Source organism: Macaca nemestrina, chromosome 9 (assembly GCF_043159975.1).
Source record: "Macaca nemestrina isolate mMacNem1 chromosome 9, mMacNem.hap1, whole genome shotgun sequence".
Taxonomy (NCBI): domain Eukaryota; kingdom Metazoa; phylum Chordata; class Mammalia; order Primates; family Cercopithecidae; genus Macaca; species Macaca nemestrina.
Genome location: NC_092133.1, coordinates 45,477,403 through 45,494,775, shown reverse-complemented (window position 1 = coordinate 45,494,775; position 17,373 = coordinate 45,477,403). Strand labels below are relative to the sequence as shown.

The 17,373-nt window shown below is 37.4% G+C and overlaps 1 protein-coding gene across 5 annotated transcripts in view; it reads right to left on the bottom strand.

The window, feature by feature from the left end:
- LOC105480820 (renalase, FAD dependent amine oxidase) overlaps window positions 1-17,373 on the bottom strand; it is a 402,948-nt gene that overhangs the window by 108,685 nt on the left and 276,890 nt on the right. Inside the window, exon 7 of one of the 5 annotated variants that reach the window (XM_011740003.3) lies at window positions 16,814-16,903. The exons of the other annotated variants lie outside the window; for them this stretch is intronic. Within the exon in view, the coding sequence (XP_011738305.2) occupies window positions 16,859-16,903 (45 nt within the window). The 3' untranslated portion in view covers window positions 16,814-16,858. The remainder of the gene's footprint in view (window positions 1-16,813; window positions 16,904-17,373) is intronic. 5 annotated transcript variants of the gene reach the window in all.

Sequence of the window (17,373 nt, the reverse complement as noted above, 5' to 3'; positions counted from 1 at the left end):
GGTGGCACGTGCCTGTAATCCCAGCTACTTGGGAGGTTGAGGCAGGAGAATGGCTTGAATGAGAGAGTCGGAGGTTGCAGTGAGCTGAGATCGTGCCATTGCACCCAGCCTGGCAACAGAGTGAGACTCCGTCTCAAAACAAAAAACAAAAAACAAAAAAACATTTTTTTCATCCACTCCAATGTCTGACAGTGACTTTTTACTTAAATTGTTTCTGAATTCAGAGAAATTTTATTGTTTACTGGTTGCACACTAACTTGACTGGGGAAAACTTTGAGTAATAATCTTCTTGCCTTGGCATTTCCCCTGCTCATTGCGTGTGTGAGGTATTGACCACACTGGCAATAATATGAAGGCTAAGATGGTATGGAGCTGATTCATACATTTTCTCACTTCCTTGCATTTCTCTACTCTGCTGCCAGTGTAAACCTAAGCCCATGCCATGGTACATAAACAGCAGAAATTGAATATTTGGTTAACTTGTTCCTTTATAGCCCCTATCTATGCAAAGCACAAAGGTAGTTTTTCCCAAAAGGGAATCTGTGGCAAGATGGAAAAAAAGTAAGAATTCTGAGCGTTTTCATGGAGCTAAGTGCATTATATATATATACATATATAATATTTATAAATCTGTTATGAGGCTGTAACTTTATTTTTTGGGTTATTCTTTTGTTTAAATTCTTGTAGCTGTGTTTTCGCCTTTTAAATTTTTAGTTGAAGAATTAAAAGATAACAATATTATCTTAGCTCCCAAAACATTTAGAGGGGTTTCACTGGTCCATAAAAATAAAGAAAAAAATGCTTGGAACCACTGCTCTGGGGTAAGGCTTGAAATGGCTTAAAGCAGAGTCTCCGTCAGTCTGAAGAACGTTTTCCATGAAAGGGAGGGATGGTGGCTAGGGAGGAGCTAACGTGAGCTTTGAAAAACCATCAGTAATTTCCATTTTCACTGGATAACCTGAGTTTGGGTTTGGTAAGTTGATGAGTAATTTTTAAAAATGGAATGAAATCTTGTATAAAATGTATTTCCCAGAAATCTGCATAATCTCTTTTTTATACAAATATTACTCTAGATAGAACTAGAATCTACAGGAACACATGGTTCGTTTGTTCGCCCATGGTTAAATATTTAAGTAGTAACCATCTAAGGGTTAGAGGAAAATAGGGATTGGGGGAAAATGACTTAATCAAATGTGGGATAAATTCAAATTACATGTGGCCTAGAGAGTGAATGTGGTTCATATTGATTCTCTGTATATATCTCCCTAATCTTACCATATTCCCAAGGCATTGATTGTAGCATTGATCACATGCCTGTTTACACACACAGGGAGAAGTGTCAATAAATGAAGGAGAGACCAGAACTTATTCTGATGTCAATGGAAATGGCTGTTTACTTATTTGCATATAGGAAACTAGTCCAGGCACTCTGAAAAAGATATAACTTCAGTGTTGTGGCTACAGTGGAACAATACTATTAGCCACTGAGTAAAGTTCCATAATATAAGAAAGGAAGGGCTGGGACATGAAAGTTGAAAACAGGTTTTTTTTTTTTTTTTTTTTTTTAAATTTATATACAAAATATTTTCTATTGGCCAAATTTAAAATGTAATGTTCCTACTTCTACTAGGGGTGTATTTATCCTTAATGTTCTCCTATTTTTAAAAAATTCTTTTGGGGTTTGATGAAAATCCAACAAAATGTTGTTAATTCCTCTACACACAACTAACCAAAATGCAATTTGGTAAGAGATATTTGATGTTTAAAAGCCTTTTGACTCCTAAAAATAGCAAGCTACGGGGGCTGTGTCTTACTCATCTTTGTATTTCTGGTATCTATTACTCCACTGTATATGACTGGCATCGAATAAATATTTGCTGAAAGAATAAATCAACACAGGCCAACAAAAAAGCTAATTCAAAGTTTTGAAATTTTTATATTCTCAGTGTTCAAATGGTCTCTAAAGGTGGTGGAATTTTTTTCTCTATGAAAATAATTTTCTTTAGTTTCTGAGTCTCTAAATTTTGCTTTCCCACCCCCACCCTCCAAATAACTATGCTATTAACCACCTTCTATTTTGTCACACTTAACCCCTCACCACTCTATCCCAGTTCCTGAGCAACTGAATTGCCCAGCACAACACCTATTCTGATTTAATTTTAAAAATTCTTTCTTAAAACAGTTGATTCTCTATGCTCAGATTTTTGTAGCAAAGTAGAAATCATACACATATGAAATATATGTGTTATATTATTAAGAAAAGTGACGATAAAGATTATTTCTTAACCATACACTGCATCTTACTAAAGATAAGTGATACTCCAAACTGGGATAATAATGATAAATTGGGGAGCTGATTATACTATTTAATCTATTTTTAGGTATCTTTCTTTGATAATTGAACCTCTTTCGGCCACAGATTTTTGAGGCTCTCAGTTCTAATCATCTTATGCTACGGTACTTAATATTCATAAAGAGCTTTATAAACACATGGTTGCTTTCCTGCAGAGATGGTACATTTTTAATTGGTTCTTATGTGTTGTGGTCATCATTTCATCTTTCCTCTGTTCTACTCATCTCTCCAGTGTTCTATTATATTTAATGGTGATTTCACAAACTCATTTCTTTGTTGTGCTTTAGAGAAAGGCTTACTTGTATTGTGGACTCCTGATTACTGAGCTCTGTATCTGGTACTACAGAGAGCTGCTGTAAAATTACTATTGGTTGGAACACCCTAGGTGTGAAGAAAGCAATGTGGTTTGCTCAATTCTCGGTGGAGCTTTTCATTTTATTGGCGTTTGTCTATTCTATTTTAATAAACCATTGGGTAGATGCAGGCAGAATGTGCCACAAATCAATTATATGATCCATGTAGTAGCTTTAGTGGGCTCAAACTGCAAAGGACCTACTTTGCTGAAATTGTATATTCAATTGTTGAGGTTTACATTGACTCTGTTTAGATCTATTCTATCTTTTAAAACCCTGAAAATACTGGAGCAAACTCTTTTGACGAGGACTTGTTCAGAACAAGCACACAATAAAGAATGAAATACGGTTTTCTCTAGTACTATTGAAGTAATAATGGACAGAACAATAGTCATATTACATTTGCCTTTAGAGTTTTTAATTTAATAGAAAATTGTTCTGCCCTTCAGCAAGTTTTAGTGTATTCATTCATTAATTCTTCAAATATTTGTTTTGTTCCCAGTAGTTGCTGAGCACTATGAAAAGTGTGAGGGTACAAAAACCAGCTCCTTTCTGTAAATTGATTTAACAGATTTGGAATTCTTTTGTTTTCATCTAAATATAAATGCTCTGTCACACTTTCTCAAAGGATCCAATTGCTTGGGATTCTAGGATGCAAAGGACTGAAAATGCTTTCCATGGTGAGTCCAGAGATAAACTGAAAATCACTTTTCCTCCTGAACTGGGTCTCACTACTACCTCTTCCCCCTCTGTAGGTTGACAGTTGGTTGATTTCCCGCAGACTCAACTTTTCTGCATTTCTTCTCCCATTCCCTATTTATTCTTCTTGATGACCCAGAAGCATGACAGTGACATTTCTTTCTGGTTCTCATTCATGTTGAATGGACCCAATGACTTTATATCTGGGCCATAGGATTATGGCAAGAAAGAATGCAGCATTTTGATCTTCAGGTCTAGAAACGAGCTTCCTTCTACTTTTAATACTGTGAAAATTAAATTAAAAGTATTAAAAACTTTAATACTGTGTTCCTCAGAAAGACAGTAATGGAGAATAAAAAACAGGTGGTTTTAAAAGTCAGCTTAATTGAACCTATATATAGTAAAATTTATTTTTTGTGTGTATTGTTCTATATATTTTGACAACATACACAGTTGTGTAACAGCCACTACAAATAACAGAGAATATTTCCACCACCCCCAAATTTCCCTTATGCCGCACTGCAGTTAATCCCTTCCTCTCAATCACAGCCCCTGCTAACACTAATCTGTTTTTTGTCTCTACAGTTTTACCTTTTCCAGAAAGTCATACACACAGACTTTGAGTCTGACTTCTTTCACTGAGATGACGCTTCTGAGATTCATTTACGTTACTATAAATATTTCTAGTTTGCTCCTTTTTATTACTGAGTAGTTTTTCATTTATGGATGTATAATATTTACCCACTTAGCAGGTGATGAATATTTAGGTTATTTCCACTATTCAGCAATGATTAAGAAAGCTGCTCATATTATTTGGATATAGGTTTTCATGAGGATGCATGCCTTCATTGTTCTTGGGTAAATCTCTAAGGGTGGTGTTGCTGGGTCACATGGTAAGTGCATGTTTAACTTTGTAAGAAACTGCCAAAGTATTCCTCAAAGTGGCTGTGCCATTTTGCATTCCTACCAGTGATACGTGAGAGTTCCAGTTGTTTCACATCCTCGCCAGCATTTGTCATCTTCAGAGTTTCTGATCCAAGCCATGACTGGTTTCCTTCACATAGCATGTTTTCTTGTAGGTGTGTCATGATATTTCATTGTAGTTGTAATTTGCACTTCCTTAATGACCATTGATAGTCATTATCTTTATGTGTGCTCAACTGCCATTCACATCTCTTCTTTTTGTGTGTTTTGTGAAATACACATAAAATTTGCAATTAGTGACCGGTAAACACTAATCTGCTTTCTGTCTCTATGGATTTGCCTATACTGCATGTTTCATATGAATGGAATCATTCAAGAGGTTATCTTTATGACTGGCTTCTATCATATAACATGTTTTCAAGGTTCATCCATGTTACAGCATGTATCAGTACTTCATCCCTTTTTATGGCTGAATGATATTCCCCTGTATGGATATAATATATAGTTTATCCATTCATTAGTTGATAGACATTCAGGTTGTTTCCACTTTTGGCTAAAGTGTGCTGTTATGAACATTTGTGTATGCAGTTTTGTTTGAACACAGGCTTTCATTTCTTTTAATTATACATCTGGGAGTGGAATTGCTGGGTCATATTGTAATTCTATGCTTAACTTATTGAGGAACCACCAAGCTTTTTTCCACAGTGGCTGCACCATTTTACATGCCCACCAGCAAAGTACAAGTGTTCCATTTCTTCACATCCTCTCTAACACTTGTTATTCTGTATCTTACAGCCATCCTAATGGAAGTGAAATAGTATCTCATTGTGATTTTGATTTGCATTTCCCAAATGAATAATGATTTCACACACCTTTTCATGTGCTTATTGTCCATTTGTATTTCTTCTTTGGCAAAATGTCTATTCAAGTCCTTTGCTCATTTTTTAATTGGGTTGGGTTTTTCTTTTCTTTTTTCTTTTTTTTGCTGTTGTAAGAGTTCTTTATACATTCTAGATAGTAGATTCTTATCAGATATGTGACTCATAAATATTTTCTCCCATTCTTTGGGTTATCTTTTCACTGTTTTGATAATACTTTGATGAACAAAAGTATTGAACTCCAAATTATCTTTTCTTTTGTTGCTTATATTTCTGGTGTCATATCTAAGAAACCATTGCCAAATCAGAGGTTATGAAGATTTACCAATATGTTTTCTTCCAGAAGTTTTATTATCTTACCTTGCACATTTAGGTTTTTGATCCAGTTTGAGTGAATTTTTGTGTGCAGTGTGATGTAAGGGTCCAGCTCACTCTTGTATGTGGATATCCAGTTGTCCCTGCACTATATATTGAAATAGATTATTCTTTCCCCATTGAATGTTCTTGAAAATATTGTCCTAAATCAATTGACTATAGCTATGGGTTTATTTCTGAACTTTCAATTACATTCCATTGATCTATGCCTGTCCTTATGTCAGCGCCACAGTGTCCTGATTACTGTAGTTTTGCAGTAAGATTTGAAATGAGAATGTATGAGTCCTCCAACTTTGTTCTTTTTTTTAAGATTGTTTTGGCTATCAGGGGGTCCTTGTGGTTCCATATAAATTTTGGCTTTTTCATTTCTGTAAAGGCCATTGCAATTTTGATAGAGACTGAAACGAGTCTATAGATCACTCTAGTTGACACTGCCATCTTAAAAATATTACATCTTTCAATATATGATGTGTTTTCATTTATTCAGGTCTTTTAAAATGTCTTTCAGCAACGTTTTGTAGTTTTCAGTGTAGAATTCTTATAACTCCACAGTAAATTCACATCTCTTCTTTAGTGAAGTACTCTTTTAAGTCTTTTGCCCATTTTTAGATGATTGTGCTGTTTGTTTTTTAAATTATTGATTTGTGAGAGTTCTTTGCATATTCTGAATACTAGCCTTTTACTGATAAATGCTTTTACAGATAGTCCTTTGCAACATTTTCTCCAAGTCTGTGGCTGTCTTTTCATTTTCCTAATAGTGTCTTTCAAAGACACTGTTTTTGATTTTAATTAAGCTCAATTAATCAGTTTCTTTCTGTATGGTTTGTGCTTTTTTGTATTCTATCTAAGAAATGTTGCCGGGCACAGTGGCTCATGCCTGTAATCCCAGCACTTTGGGAGGCCGAGATGAGTGGATCATTTGAGGTCAGGAGTTCAAGACCAGCCTGGCCAAACCCGTCTCTACTAAAAATACAAAAGAATTAGCTGGGCACTGTGGTGTGTGCCTGTAATCCCAGCTACTCAGGAGGCTGAGGCAGGAGAATTGCTTGACCCTGTGAAGGGGAGGTTGCAGTGAGCCAAGATTGCACCACTGCACTCCAGCCTGGGCAATAGAGCAAGACTCCATCGCAAAAAAAAAAAAAAAAAAAAAAAGTTTACTAAATCCAAGGTCATAAAGATTTTCTCCTATGTTTTCATCTAGCAGTTTCAGAATTTAAGGTGTTATGTTTAGGTTTATGATCCATTTTTAGTTAATTTTTGTATATGCTGTGAAACATCAACTTTTGAATATAAAGTTGTGTTTTCCAAATTCTATTTTGTTGTTCACTAGTTCTTTAAGAAAAATGTTCAATAGGACCATTGATTTCCTCATTTAAAGCAAAGATAATATTTACTTCCTGATCTGTCAGAACAGTTGTGAGGATCAAATGAAAACAAGTATACAAGTGTTTTCTAAAATCAGAGTATAAATGTTAACTATGATTATCTCTAGCTGACAGCAGCAAAAAAGAATGGTATAAGAAGGTATCATAATTGGGAGAAAGCCAGAGCTTAAAAAATTACTGCAGTTAAGTGAGGTGTTTAAAAGCACTAGCTTTTAAATAGGCCTGCATTTGAATGCCAGCTTTGCCACTTCCTAGCAGCTGAAACATACATAAGATACCTGAGCCCTCTAATCCTCAGTTTTCTCACCTATGTGATGGGGAAGGGATACAAACTCCACAAGGCGGTTGGAGTATAAAGTGAGTTACATACAGAGCCCATTGAGCTACAGTGAGTAAGGAATTAATAAGTTGCATTCTTGAAAAAGAGAGAAAGAGAGAGAAAGAGCGACTGTCTAATAAAATGCTGATGTGAATTATCATGGTATACATTAATGCTACAACACACGATGGCAAAGATCAAGTTCAATTTCCACCTAACTGAGCTACTGGTCATTCCTCAAGTGTTCTTTGCCTCTTTTGCTTCTGAAAAAGTGCATGTGTTCTTGGAACATTGCTCCAGCATCACTGACTTTACCTGTCTTCCCTCATCTTGAAGGAATTAGCTCAAGTGACATCTTCTTTTAGGAAGCTACCTCTTACCACTTCCTCCCCAAGTCTGCTCTGTGCTCACATAGTATGTTGTACATAGTTTTTGTATAGCAAACTGTACTATATCAGGATTATGTGCTTATTGGTTACCCTTGCTGATTGATTATATGGGAAACTCTTTACAGGAAGGGAGGTGTCTTTGAGTCTTTAGAACCCAGTTCAATGTTTGACACATAGTAGAAGCTCAACAAATGTGTGTTTAATGAACAGATGAGTATATGGTATTAATTTATAATGTGGATATGACTACTAAACTTTTTTTGTTTGTTAGTTTTATAGCATAATACTGATGTTTACTTAAATAGACCAAGTAGATTTACTCTTTATGAGAAAGTGTTGAAATAGGGCCTATTCCTTGTAGAGCATCTATGCCTCTGTAATAACATCCACCATCCAATGTTAAGCATTAATGCTGGGTGCAAGTGAATATATTTAGTATTTGCTCAGTACCAATGACACAGACTCCTTTTTAAAGTTTTTAATAAAGTATTTGCTGGTCAAAATAATTAGTTATTCTGAATAAGTGTGATACTGACTACATGGGAGAGTAAGTCCCAAGAGTATATGAGAAAAAAATGACTTCGTTAAATTCTTACACGTTAAAACACTTAATAGTTTATGTAATATGGAATTTTGTGAAAAGGGGAAATATCTGCCTATATAAACTTCAATTAAACTGTGACTGTACATCTAATTCAATGATCAGAATTTCTCAGCTAATGATCTCACACATATGTACTACCTCATAATAAACCACTGAAACAAGTGGTTAGTTATGTGCTGATGACAAGGAGGTGGGCAATTACTCAATGCAATGCTTATGACTGACACCTGTTAGGTTTCCTGATGTTGATAAACTGGGTCATACTACAGTCCACCTATCCCAAAAGGCCCATTTTGGTTATGCAAAGGTCACTACAACTTATGATACATAAGCAAGATACTCTTGTGACCATAATTTCTTGTTGGGAAATGTTGACTCATGGCCCAACTGTGTTAAATTATCAAACACTGGAAAATGTGCAAGTTTTAGTTTAGGAATGATTGGCAGGAAGCTGGAAAATCTTTAAGCTTAAAAAATAGCAACAACAACAAACCACTGGAAAGCGTTCCTTGTGTCCACAGGGATCTGCCACTTCCATCACACCTTGTTCTGATGTTATTCAACAGTCCCTTATGGTAATGACTAAGTGTCATAGTCCCTGGCATTGAATTGGACCTAGTGAAAAATTCCTATCTAGACTATTTACTTATATAAAACAGAGAGAAAAGAGATAAACTTTGAAAAGATAAAAAAGTGAGAAAGAAAAGAGAAAAAGTGGGACATGTGGGCATGAATAGAGGTAATCAAGAAAAGAGAGCAACGAACACAGAGCTAAGCTACCAACAAAAAAATGACCATCGAAGCACTGTCACCCCATCTCCTCCTCCTCTTACTGCTACTACTGGTAATATTAATTGATAACTTGCTTTGTACTAATGTCTGTAGTAAATGTTTTCTACTGTGTTCTCTCATTTCACCTTAACCACAAGTCTAAGGGGTCTGTTCAGTTGTTACCATTTACAGATGAGAACCTTGAGACATAGAGTTACAGTCCAGCCTGCCCAAAGGTTTGAAATGAGTCTGTGTTATGCCAAAGTCCAAGATCATAATTACCTCACATTATTAAAAATCCAGGAATTATAAAGCACAAATATGGGAGAAAAATCATAGGAATTGTGGCAGAATAATGAAAAGAGCTTGATTTTATTATAGAAAAGAACTATGAAACAAAACACCTAATGTACTTTAACTGATAAACACAATTGATTGTTGTCTTTCAAAGTACTTATCTTAGAAGGTGATGTATTTATATCCATGATGATGAACTGGCCAATGTCTTTGAAGGTTGTCAGATTTAAAATTACTTTTAAAATCAGCTTACTGGTTATACATTAAAACAGATAAATATAAGCCAGCTGTATGTTTTTTAGTTACCTCTAAATTTTTTTAATTGTTAAGACTGTATTTAAATGAGTTAAGTACAAATGATTGTGGTTTTTAAAACAATAAATTGAACCTCAAGTTTCAAAGACCTGATGCAACTGATGATATATTGAAGAATATGTGTCAGACTATGAAAGAGATGCCCAGTTTTATTGAAATAAGCGTGCAGTTTGTCGAGGTGGCTGACTACTTTGAAGAGGACAACAATCTTTTGGATTTGTAAGTTTGTTATATTTATGATATCAGCCACTACCTTCCAGTTCCAACTCACCTAAAGGGAGAAAATGAGGGTAACAGAAAATACAGGGGGAAAGCAAGATGGTTGACTAGATGCAGCCAGGTGGAATGGCTGCCACCAGGGGACCAAGACAACTGGCATGCTCCTAATAGATCTTCAGAAGGAAAGCACCCAAAGTGGACTGAGGGAAGACACAGAAGCTGGACTAAAGAAGGAGAAAGCTGGGAACACTGCATGGGGCTACTGCACACCCAGACTCATTACTGGCCCACAATGGCTCCAGGGGAGTGGGTGAGTTGAACAGGCGAGGAGCAACCTGCTCTCACCATAGGCCTGTGGAACTCTGGCAGGAGAAGACTCCTCAATCACCATGGAAATCAAGTTGGCAGGGAGAACTGCTTAGAGAAGAGGTAGGGGCAGCAAGCCAGTTGATGTGGAGCCCAGATGGTTTGGTGCGGGAGGATCAGTAGTGAAGTACAGCCAGGGATGGCCATGCCCCTAGGCTTGACTTGCTCCTAGGAGACTTTAGCCCTAGACGAACTGTTGGACCTGATCTCTGAAAGACTATCTTGCCCATTAGATGGGGCTAGGTTGACCTGAGAACCAGCTCAGGCCATGCCTGCTTGCAGGGCAGTCCCAGGTATCCTGGGGCCCTACACCATAGCTTCTGTACTGGTGGACTGTGCCTGATGAGCGCAGAGCTCCAGTAGGGCAGCCTCTACAATCATGCACCAGCCTGCCTACTCCTTCCCCATACTACAGCTTCCCCAAGGCCCATGGCAACTGTCCACATTGCTTTGCTGGTGCATGTCTGCATGGGGTGGGTTTTGGTTTTCTTCTGCGAGAGTGCACTCCGCCCACCCTCCCCCGACCAACCACCATTGCAGACAGCCTTGGTAGGCACAAAACCAGCCAGCCTCACCTCCATTAGTGCCCCACCCTTGTATTAACACTGCACAGAGAACAGCAGATCCTTCTCTTCCCTGAGTGATCACTTCCACTTCCAGTGCAAAGAGAAGGCACCCAGACCTGTGCCAGTCAGCACCCTGCCCCTGAGCCAACACCATCTCCAGTGTGACTGCACACAGTCACCAACCGCATTGCCTCCACCAATGTGGTGAACACCCACAGGGAGGCATGTACCCTTGCATCTGCTAATACTCTGCTGCAGCAGCCATATCTTGGTCCCACCATCACAGTGGGCTGCTAACCTTGAGAAGCCAGAGAACAAAGTTGGGGCCCACTACGAGTCCTGCAGAGTTACAGCATGCAGTCCAGGAGTTGGGAGCTAAGTGTTGGCCCCCTACAGTCTTTCAGAAATGAAGCCAGTTGGTTGAATCGACCTTATGCCACAATCAAACTCTCAAGGTCATCAAATAGGATAAAAGAGGCAAAAAATCCAAAGGTCAGCAACCTCAAAGATTTAAGGTACATAAGCTCACAAAGATGAGAAGGAATCAATGCAAGAACTCTGAAAACTCAAAAAGCCAGAGTGCCTTCTTTCCTCTAAATGACCACATTACCTCTCTAGCAAGAGTTCTGAACTGGGCTGAGGTGGCCAAAATGACAGAAATAGAATTCAGAATATGGATAGGAATGAAGAACACTGAGCTACAGGAGTATATTGAAACCCAATCCAAGGAAGCTAAAAATAATGATAAAACAAGGCAAGATCTGACAGACAAAATAACCGGTATAGAAAAGAATGTAACTGACCTGAAAGAGCTGAAAAACACATTACAAGAATTTCATAATGCAATCACTAGTATTAGCAGCAGAATAGACCAAACGGAGGAAAGAATCTCAGAGCTTGAAGACTGGCTTTCTGAAATAAGATGGTCAGACAAGAATAGAGAAAAAAGAATGAAAAAGAGTGAACTAAACCTCCAAGAAATATGGGAATATGTAAAGAGACCATATCTATGAATCACTGGTGTCCCTGAAAGAGATGAAAAGAATAGAACCAACTTGGAAACCGTACTTCAGGACATTGTCCATGACAGTCTCTCCATCCTAGCTAGAGAAACCAACATTCAAATTCAGGAAATTCAGAGAACCCTAGTAAGATACTTCACAAGAAGATTATCCCCAAGATACATAATTGTGAGATTCTCCAAGGTCAAAATGAAAAAAAAAAAAAAGTTAAAGGTGGCAAGAGAGAAATGTCAGGTAATCTACAAAGGGAAATCTATCAGACTAACAGTGGACCTCTCAGCAGAAACTCTACAAGCCAGAAAAGATTGGTGGCCAGTATTCAATATTCTTAAAGGAAAGAAATTCCAACTCAGAATTTCATATCTGGCAAAACTAAGCTTCATAAGCTTAAAGAAGAAGAAGAAGAAGAAGAAATAAGAATCTTTACAGATAAGCAAATACTGAGGGAACTCGTTACCACCAGACCCGTCTTACAAAAGAGCTCCTGTGGGAAGCACTAAATATGGAAAAGAAGGATGGTTACCAGCCATTACAAAAACACACTGAAGTACATAGACCAGTGACACCATAAAGCAACCACATAAACAAGTCTGCAAAACAACAAGCTAACATCATGATAACAGGATCAAGTATACACATATCAGTACAAAACTTGAATACAAATGGGTTAAATGTCCCAACTGAAAGACAAAGAGTGGCAAGATGGATAAAAAACCAAGACCCATTATGCTGTCTTCAAGAGACCCATTTCACATGCAATGATGCATATAGGCTCAAAATAAAGGGATCTACCAAGGAAACAGAAAAGAGAAGAAAGCAGGGATTGCAATCCTAGTTTCAGACAAAACAGACTTTAAACCAACAAAGATAAAAAAAGAAATGTATTACATAATGGTAAAGGGTTCAATTCCACAAGAAGATCTAACTATCCTAAATATATATGCACCCAATACAGGGCACCCAGATGCATAAAGCAAGTTCTTAGATACTTTCAAATAGACTTAGACTCTGACACAATAATAGTGGGGGACTTTAACACTACACTGACAACATTAGGCAGATGATAGAGACAGAAAATTAACAAAGATACTCAGTACTTAAACTCAGCACTGGATCAAATGGAGCTGACAGATATCTACAGAACTGTCCACCTAAAAACAACAGACCATACATTCTTCTCATTGTCACATGGCACACATTCTAAAATTGATCACATAATAGGAAGTAAAAAACTCCTCAGCAAATGCAAAAGAACTGAAATCGTAACAATCTTTCAGACCACAGCACAATCAAATTAGAAATCAAGACTAAGACATTCACTCAAAACTATATAGTTATGTGAAAATGGAATAATCTGCTCCTGAATAACATTTGGGTAAATAATGAAAATAAAGACAGAAATCAAGAAGTTATTTGAAATTAATGAGAACAAAGATACAACATATCCAAATCTTTGAAACATAGCTAAGGCAGTGTTAGGAGGGAAATTTATAGCACCAAATGCCCACATCAAAAAGTTAGAAAGATCTCAAACTAACAATTAACATCACAACTAAAATAACTACAGAACCAAGAGCAAATACATCCCAAAGCTGGCAGAGACAAGAAATAACCAAAATCAGTGCTAAACTGAAAGAGATTGAGATACAAAAAAATCATTCAAAAGATTGATGAATCCAGGAGCTGTTTTCTGGAAAAAAATTAATAAAATACATAGACTGCTAGCTAGACTAATAAAGAAGAAAAGAGAGAAGATCCAAATAAACACAATAAGAAAAAACAAGCAGGATATTACCACTGACCCTACAGAAATACAAACAACCATCAGAGAATATTATGAACACCTCTGTGAACATAAACTAGAAAATATAGAATAAATGAATATATTCCTGGACACATACACCCTCCCAAGACTGAACCATGAAGAAACTGATTTCCTGAACAGATCAATAATAAGCTCTGAAGTTGAGTCAGTAATAAATAGCCTATCAACCAAAAAAATCCCAGGACCAGACAGATTCACTGTTGAATTCTATCAGATGTACAAAGAACCGGTACCAATCCTGCTGAAACTATTCCAAAAATTTGAGGAGAAGGGACCCCTCTGTAACTCATTCTATGAGGTCAACATCATCCTGATACCAAAACCTAGCACAGATACAACAAAAAAAGAAAACTTCAGGCCAATATCCTTGAACATTGAGGCAAAAATCTTCAAAAAAACACTGGCAAACAAATCCAGCAGCACATCAAAATCTTATCCACCATGATCAAGTAGGCTTTATCCCTGGGATACAAGGTTAGTTCAACATATGCAAATCAATAGATATGATTCATCATGTAAACAGAACTAAATACAAAAACTATATGATTACCTCAATAGATACAGAAAAGGTTTTTGATAAAATTCAATGCCCCTTCATGTGAAAAACTCTCAATAAACTAGGTATTGAAGGAACATACCTCAAAATAATAAGAGCCATCTACGACAAATCCACAGCCAACATCATACTGAATGAGCAAAAGCTAGGAGCATTCCCCTTGAAAATCAGCAAAAGACAAGGATGCTCTCTCTCACCACTCCTATTCAACATAATTTTGGAAATCCTGGCCCACCCGGCCAATCAGGCAAGAGAAAGAAATAAGGGGCATCCAGATAGGAAGAGGAAGTTGAACTACCCTGTTTGTAGATGGCATGATCCTATATCTAGAAAACCTCACAGTCTCAGCCCAAATGCTTCTTAAGCTAATAAACAACTTCAGCAAAGTCTCAGGATACAAAATCAACATGCGAAAATCACTAAATCACTAACATTCCTATACACCAACAATAGTCAAGCCGAGGGCCAAATCAATCCCATTCACAAGTGCCATAAAAAGAATGAAATACCGGCTCACGCCTGTAATCCCAGCACTCTGGGAGGCCGACACGGGCAGATCACGAGGTCAGGAGATCGAGACCATCCTGGCTAACACCATGAAACCCCGTCTCTACTAAAGATACAAAAAAATTAGCCGGGTGCGGTGGCGGGCGCCTGTAGTCCCAGCTACTCGGGAGGCTGAGGCAGGAGTATGGCGTGAACCCGGGGGGCGGAGCTTGCAGTGAGCCAAGATCGCGCCACTGCACTCCAGCCTGGGCAACAGAGCGAGACTCCGTCTCAAAAAAATAAAAAATAAAAAATAAAATAAAGAATGAAATACCTAGGAACACAGCTAACCAGGGAGGTAGAAGATCTCTTCAAGGAGAACTACAAAACACTGCTCCAAGAACACAGAGATGACGCAAACAAACGGAAAAGCATTTCATGCTCATGGATAAGAAGAATCAATATTGTTAAAATGGCCATACTACCCAGAGCAATTTATAGATTCAATGCTATTGCTATTAAACCACCATCAACATTCTTCAAAAAACTAGAAAAAACTATTTTAAAATTTATATACAACTAAAAAAGAGCCTGAATAGCCTGGCAATCCCAAGCAAAAAGAACAAAGCTGGAGGCACTAAAACAGCATGATATTGGCACAAAAACAGACACATAGACCAATGGAACAGAATAGAGAACTTAGAAATAAGGCCACACACCTACAACTATCTGATCTTTGACAGCCCTGACAAAAACAAGTAATGGGGAAAGGATTCCCTATTCAATAAATGATGCTGGCAGAACTGGCTAGCCATATGCAGAAGACTGAAACTGGACCCCTTCGTTATACCATACACAAAAATTAACTCAAGATGAATTAAAGACTTAAGTGAAAAATCCAACACTATAAAAATCCTGGAAGACAACCTAGGCAATAGCATTCTGGACACAGGAAGAGGCAAAGATTTCATGACCAAGATGCTAAAAGCAATTGCAACAAAAGCAAAAATTGACAAATGAGATCTATTTAAAGAGCTTCTGTGTAGCAAAGGAAACTATCAACAGAGTGAACAGACAGCCTATAGAATAAGAGAAAATTTTTGCAAACTATGCATCCGACAAAGGTCTAATATCTAGCATCTATAAGGAACTTAACAAATTTACATGAAAAAAGCAACCGCATTAACAAGTGGGCAAAGGACATGTGCAGACACTTCAAAAGCAGACATACACATGGCCAAGATTCACATGGAAAAAAGTTGAACATCACTGATCATTAGAGAAATGCAAGTCAAAACCACAATGAAATCTCATACCAGTCAGAGTGGCTGTTATTAAAAAATAACAGATGCTGGTGAGGTTGAGGAGAAAAAGGAGTGCTTACACATTGTTGGTGGGATTGTAAATCAGTTCAACCACTGTGGAAGACAGTGTGGCGATTCCTTAAAGACCTAAAATCACAAATGTCATTCAACCCAGTAATCCTGTTACTAGATGCATACCCAAAGGAATATAAGTTGTTCTATTATAAGGATACATGTACACATATGTTCATTGCAGTGCTATTCACAATAGCAAATACATAGAATGAACCTAAATTCCCATCAATAATAGACTGGATAAAGAAAAGGTGATACATATACATCATGGAACACTATGCAGCTATAAAAAAGAATGGGATCATGTCCTTTGCAGGAAAACATGGATGGAGCTGGGGGCCATTATCCTTAGCAAACTAATGCGGGAACAGAAAACCACATACTGCATGTTCTCACTTATAAGTGGGAGCTAAATGATGAGAACACATGGACGCATAGAGAGGAGCAACACACCCTAGGGCCTATCAGAGGGTGGAGGGTATAGGGTGGGAGAACGGAGAGGATTAGGAGAAATAATGGGTACTAGGCTTAATACTTGGGTGATAAAATAATCTGTACAACAAACCCCTATGATACAAATTTACCCATACAAAGAACCTGCACGTGTACCCCTGAGCTTAAAAGTTAAAAAATAAGAAAAAGAAAAAGAAAATGCATTGGAAAAGCAAGAAAAAATTAAAATATCAATTACCACCTGACCTTTCAATGCTGAAATTAGACACTATTACTCACCAGAAATTAATTTCATGAGGGAATAATGTAAGCGTACGGGTGGTCTCAAGCTCTTCTGTGTGCACACCCACTTCCTCCACCAAACAAAATCTGTAAGAAAAATTCTGGCCTTCAGCCATTGCCCATTTCCCCTTTTCTCTCTTACTCCTTTTAACACCTAGCAGTACTATGGGTAACTAAGGTAATCAGCTGGAAAAGGCCCGAAGGAACCAAATGGAAACTTTTACTGAAAAGGGCAAAGACTTCCTTGTTTAAGAGGTGGGAGGGGAATAAAAGGATAGAGTCAAAAGTGAAGAATGTGAATGGAAGGTTGAAGAAAGGAAAGAAAAAATTATAAGCCTACATGGTTGATTGTCAGCAAAAGTTTCTGTAGGTTATCAAGGGAGCAAAGAGAGGATTCAAAGGAGTTTTCATAAGAGGGTCATACAAGGAATGAGGAGAGCTTTCCAAAAGAGTTGTGAATGATAAATTTTGGAAATTCTTTAAAGTTCTATAAGAGATACCAGTAAAGATTGGAGTTATTTTAAATACTGTTTGTGGCCAGGTGTGGTGGCTCATGC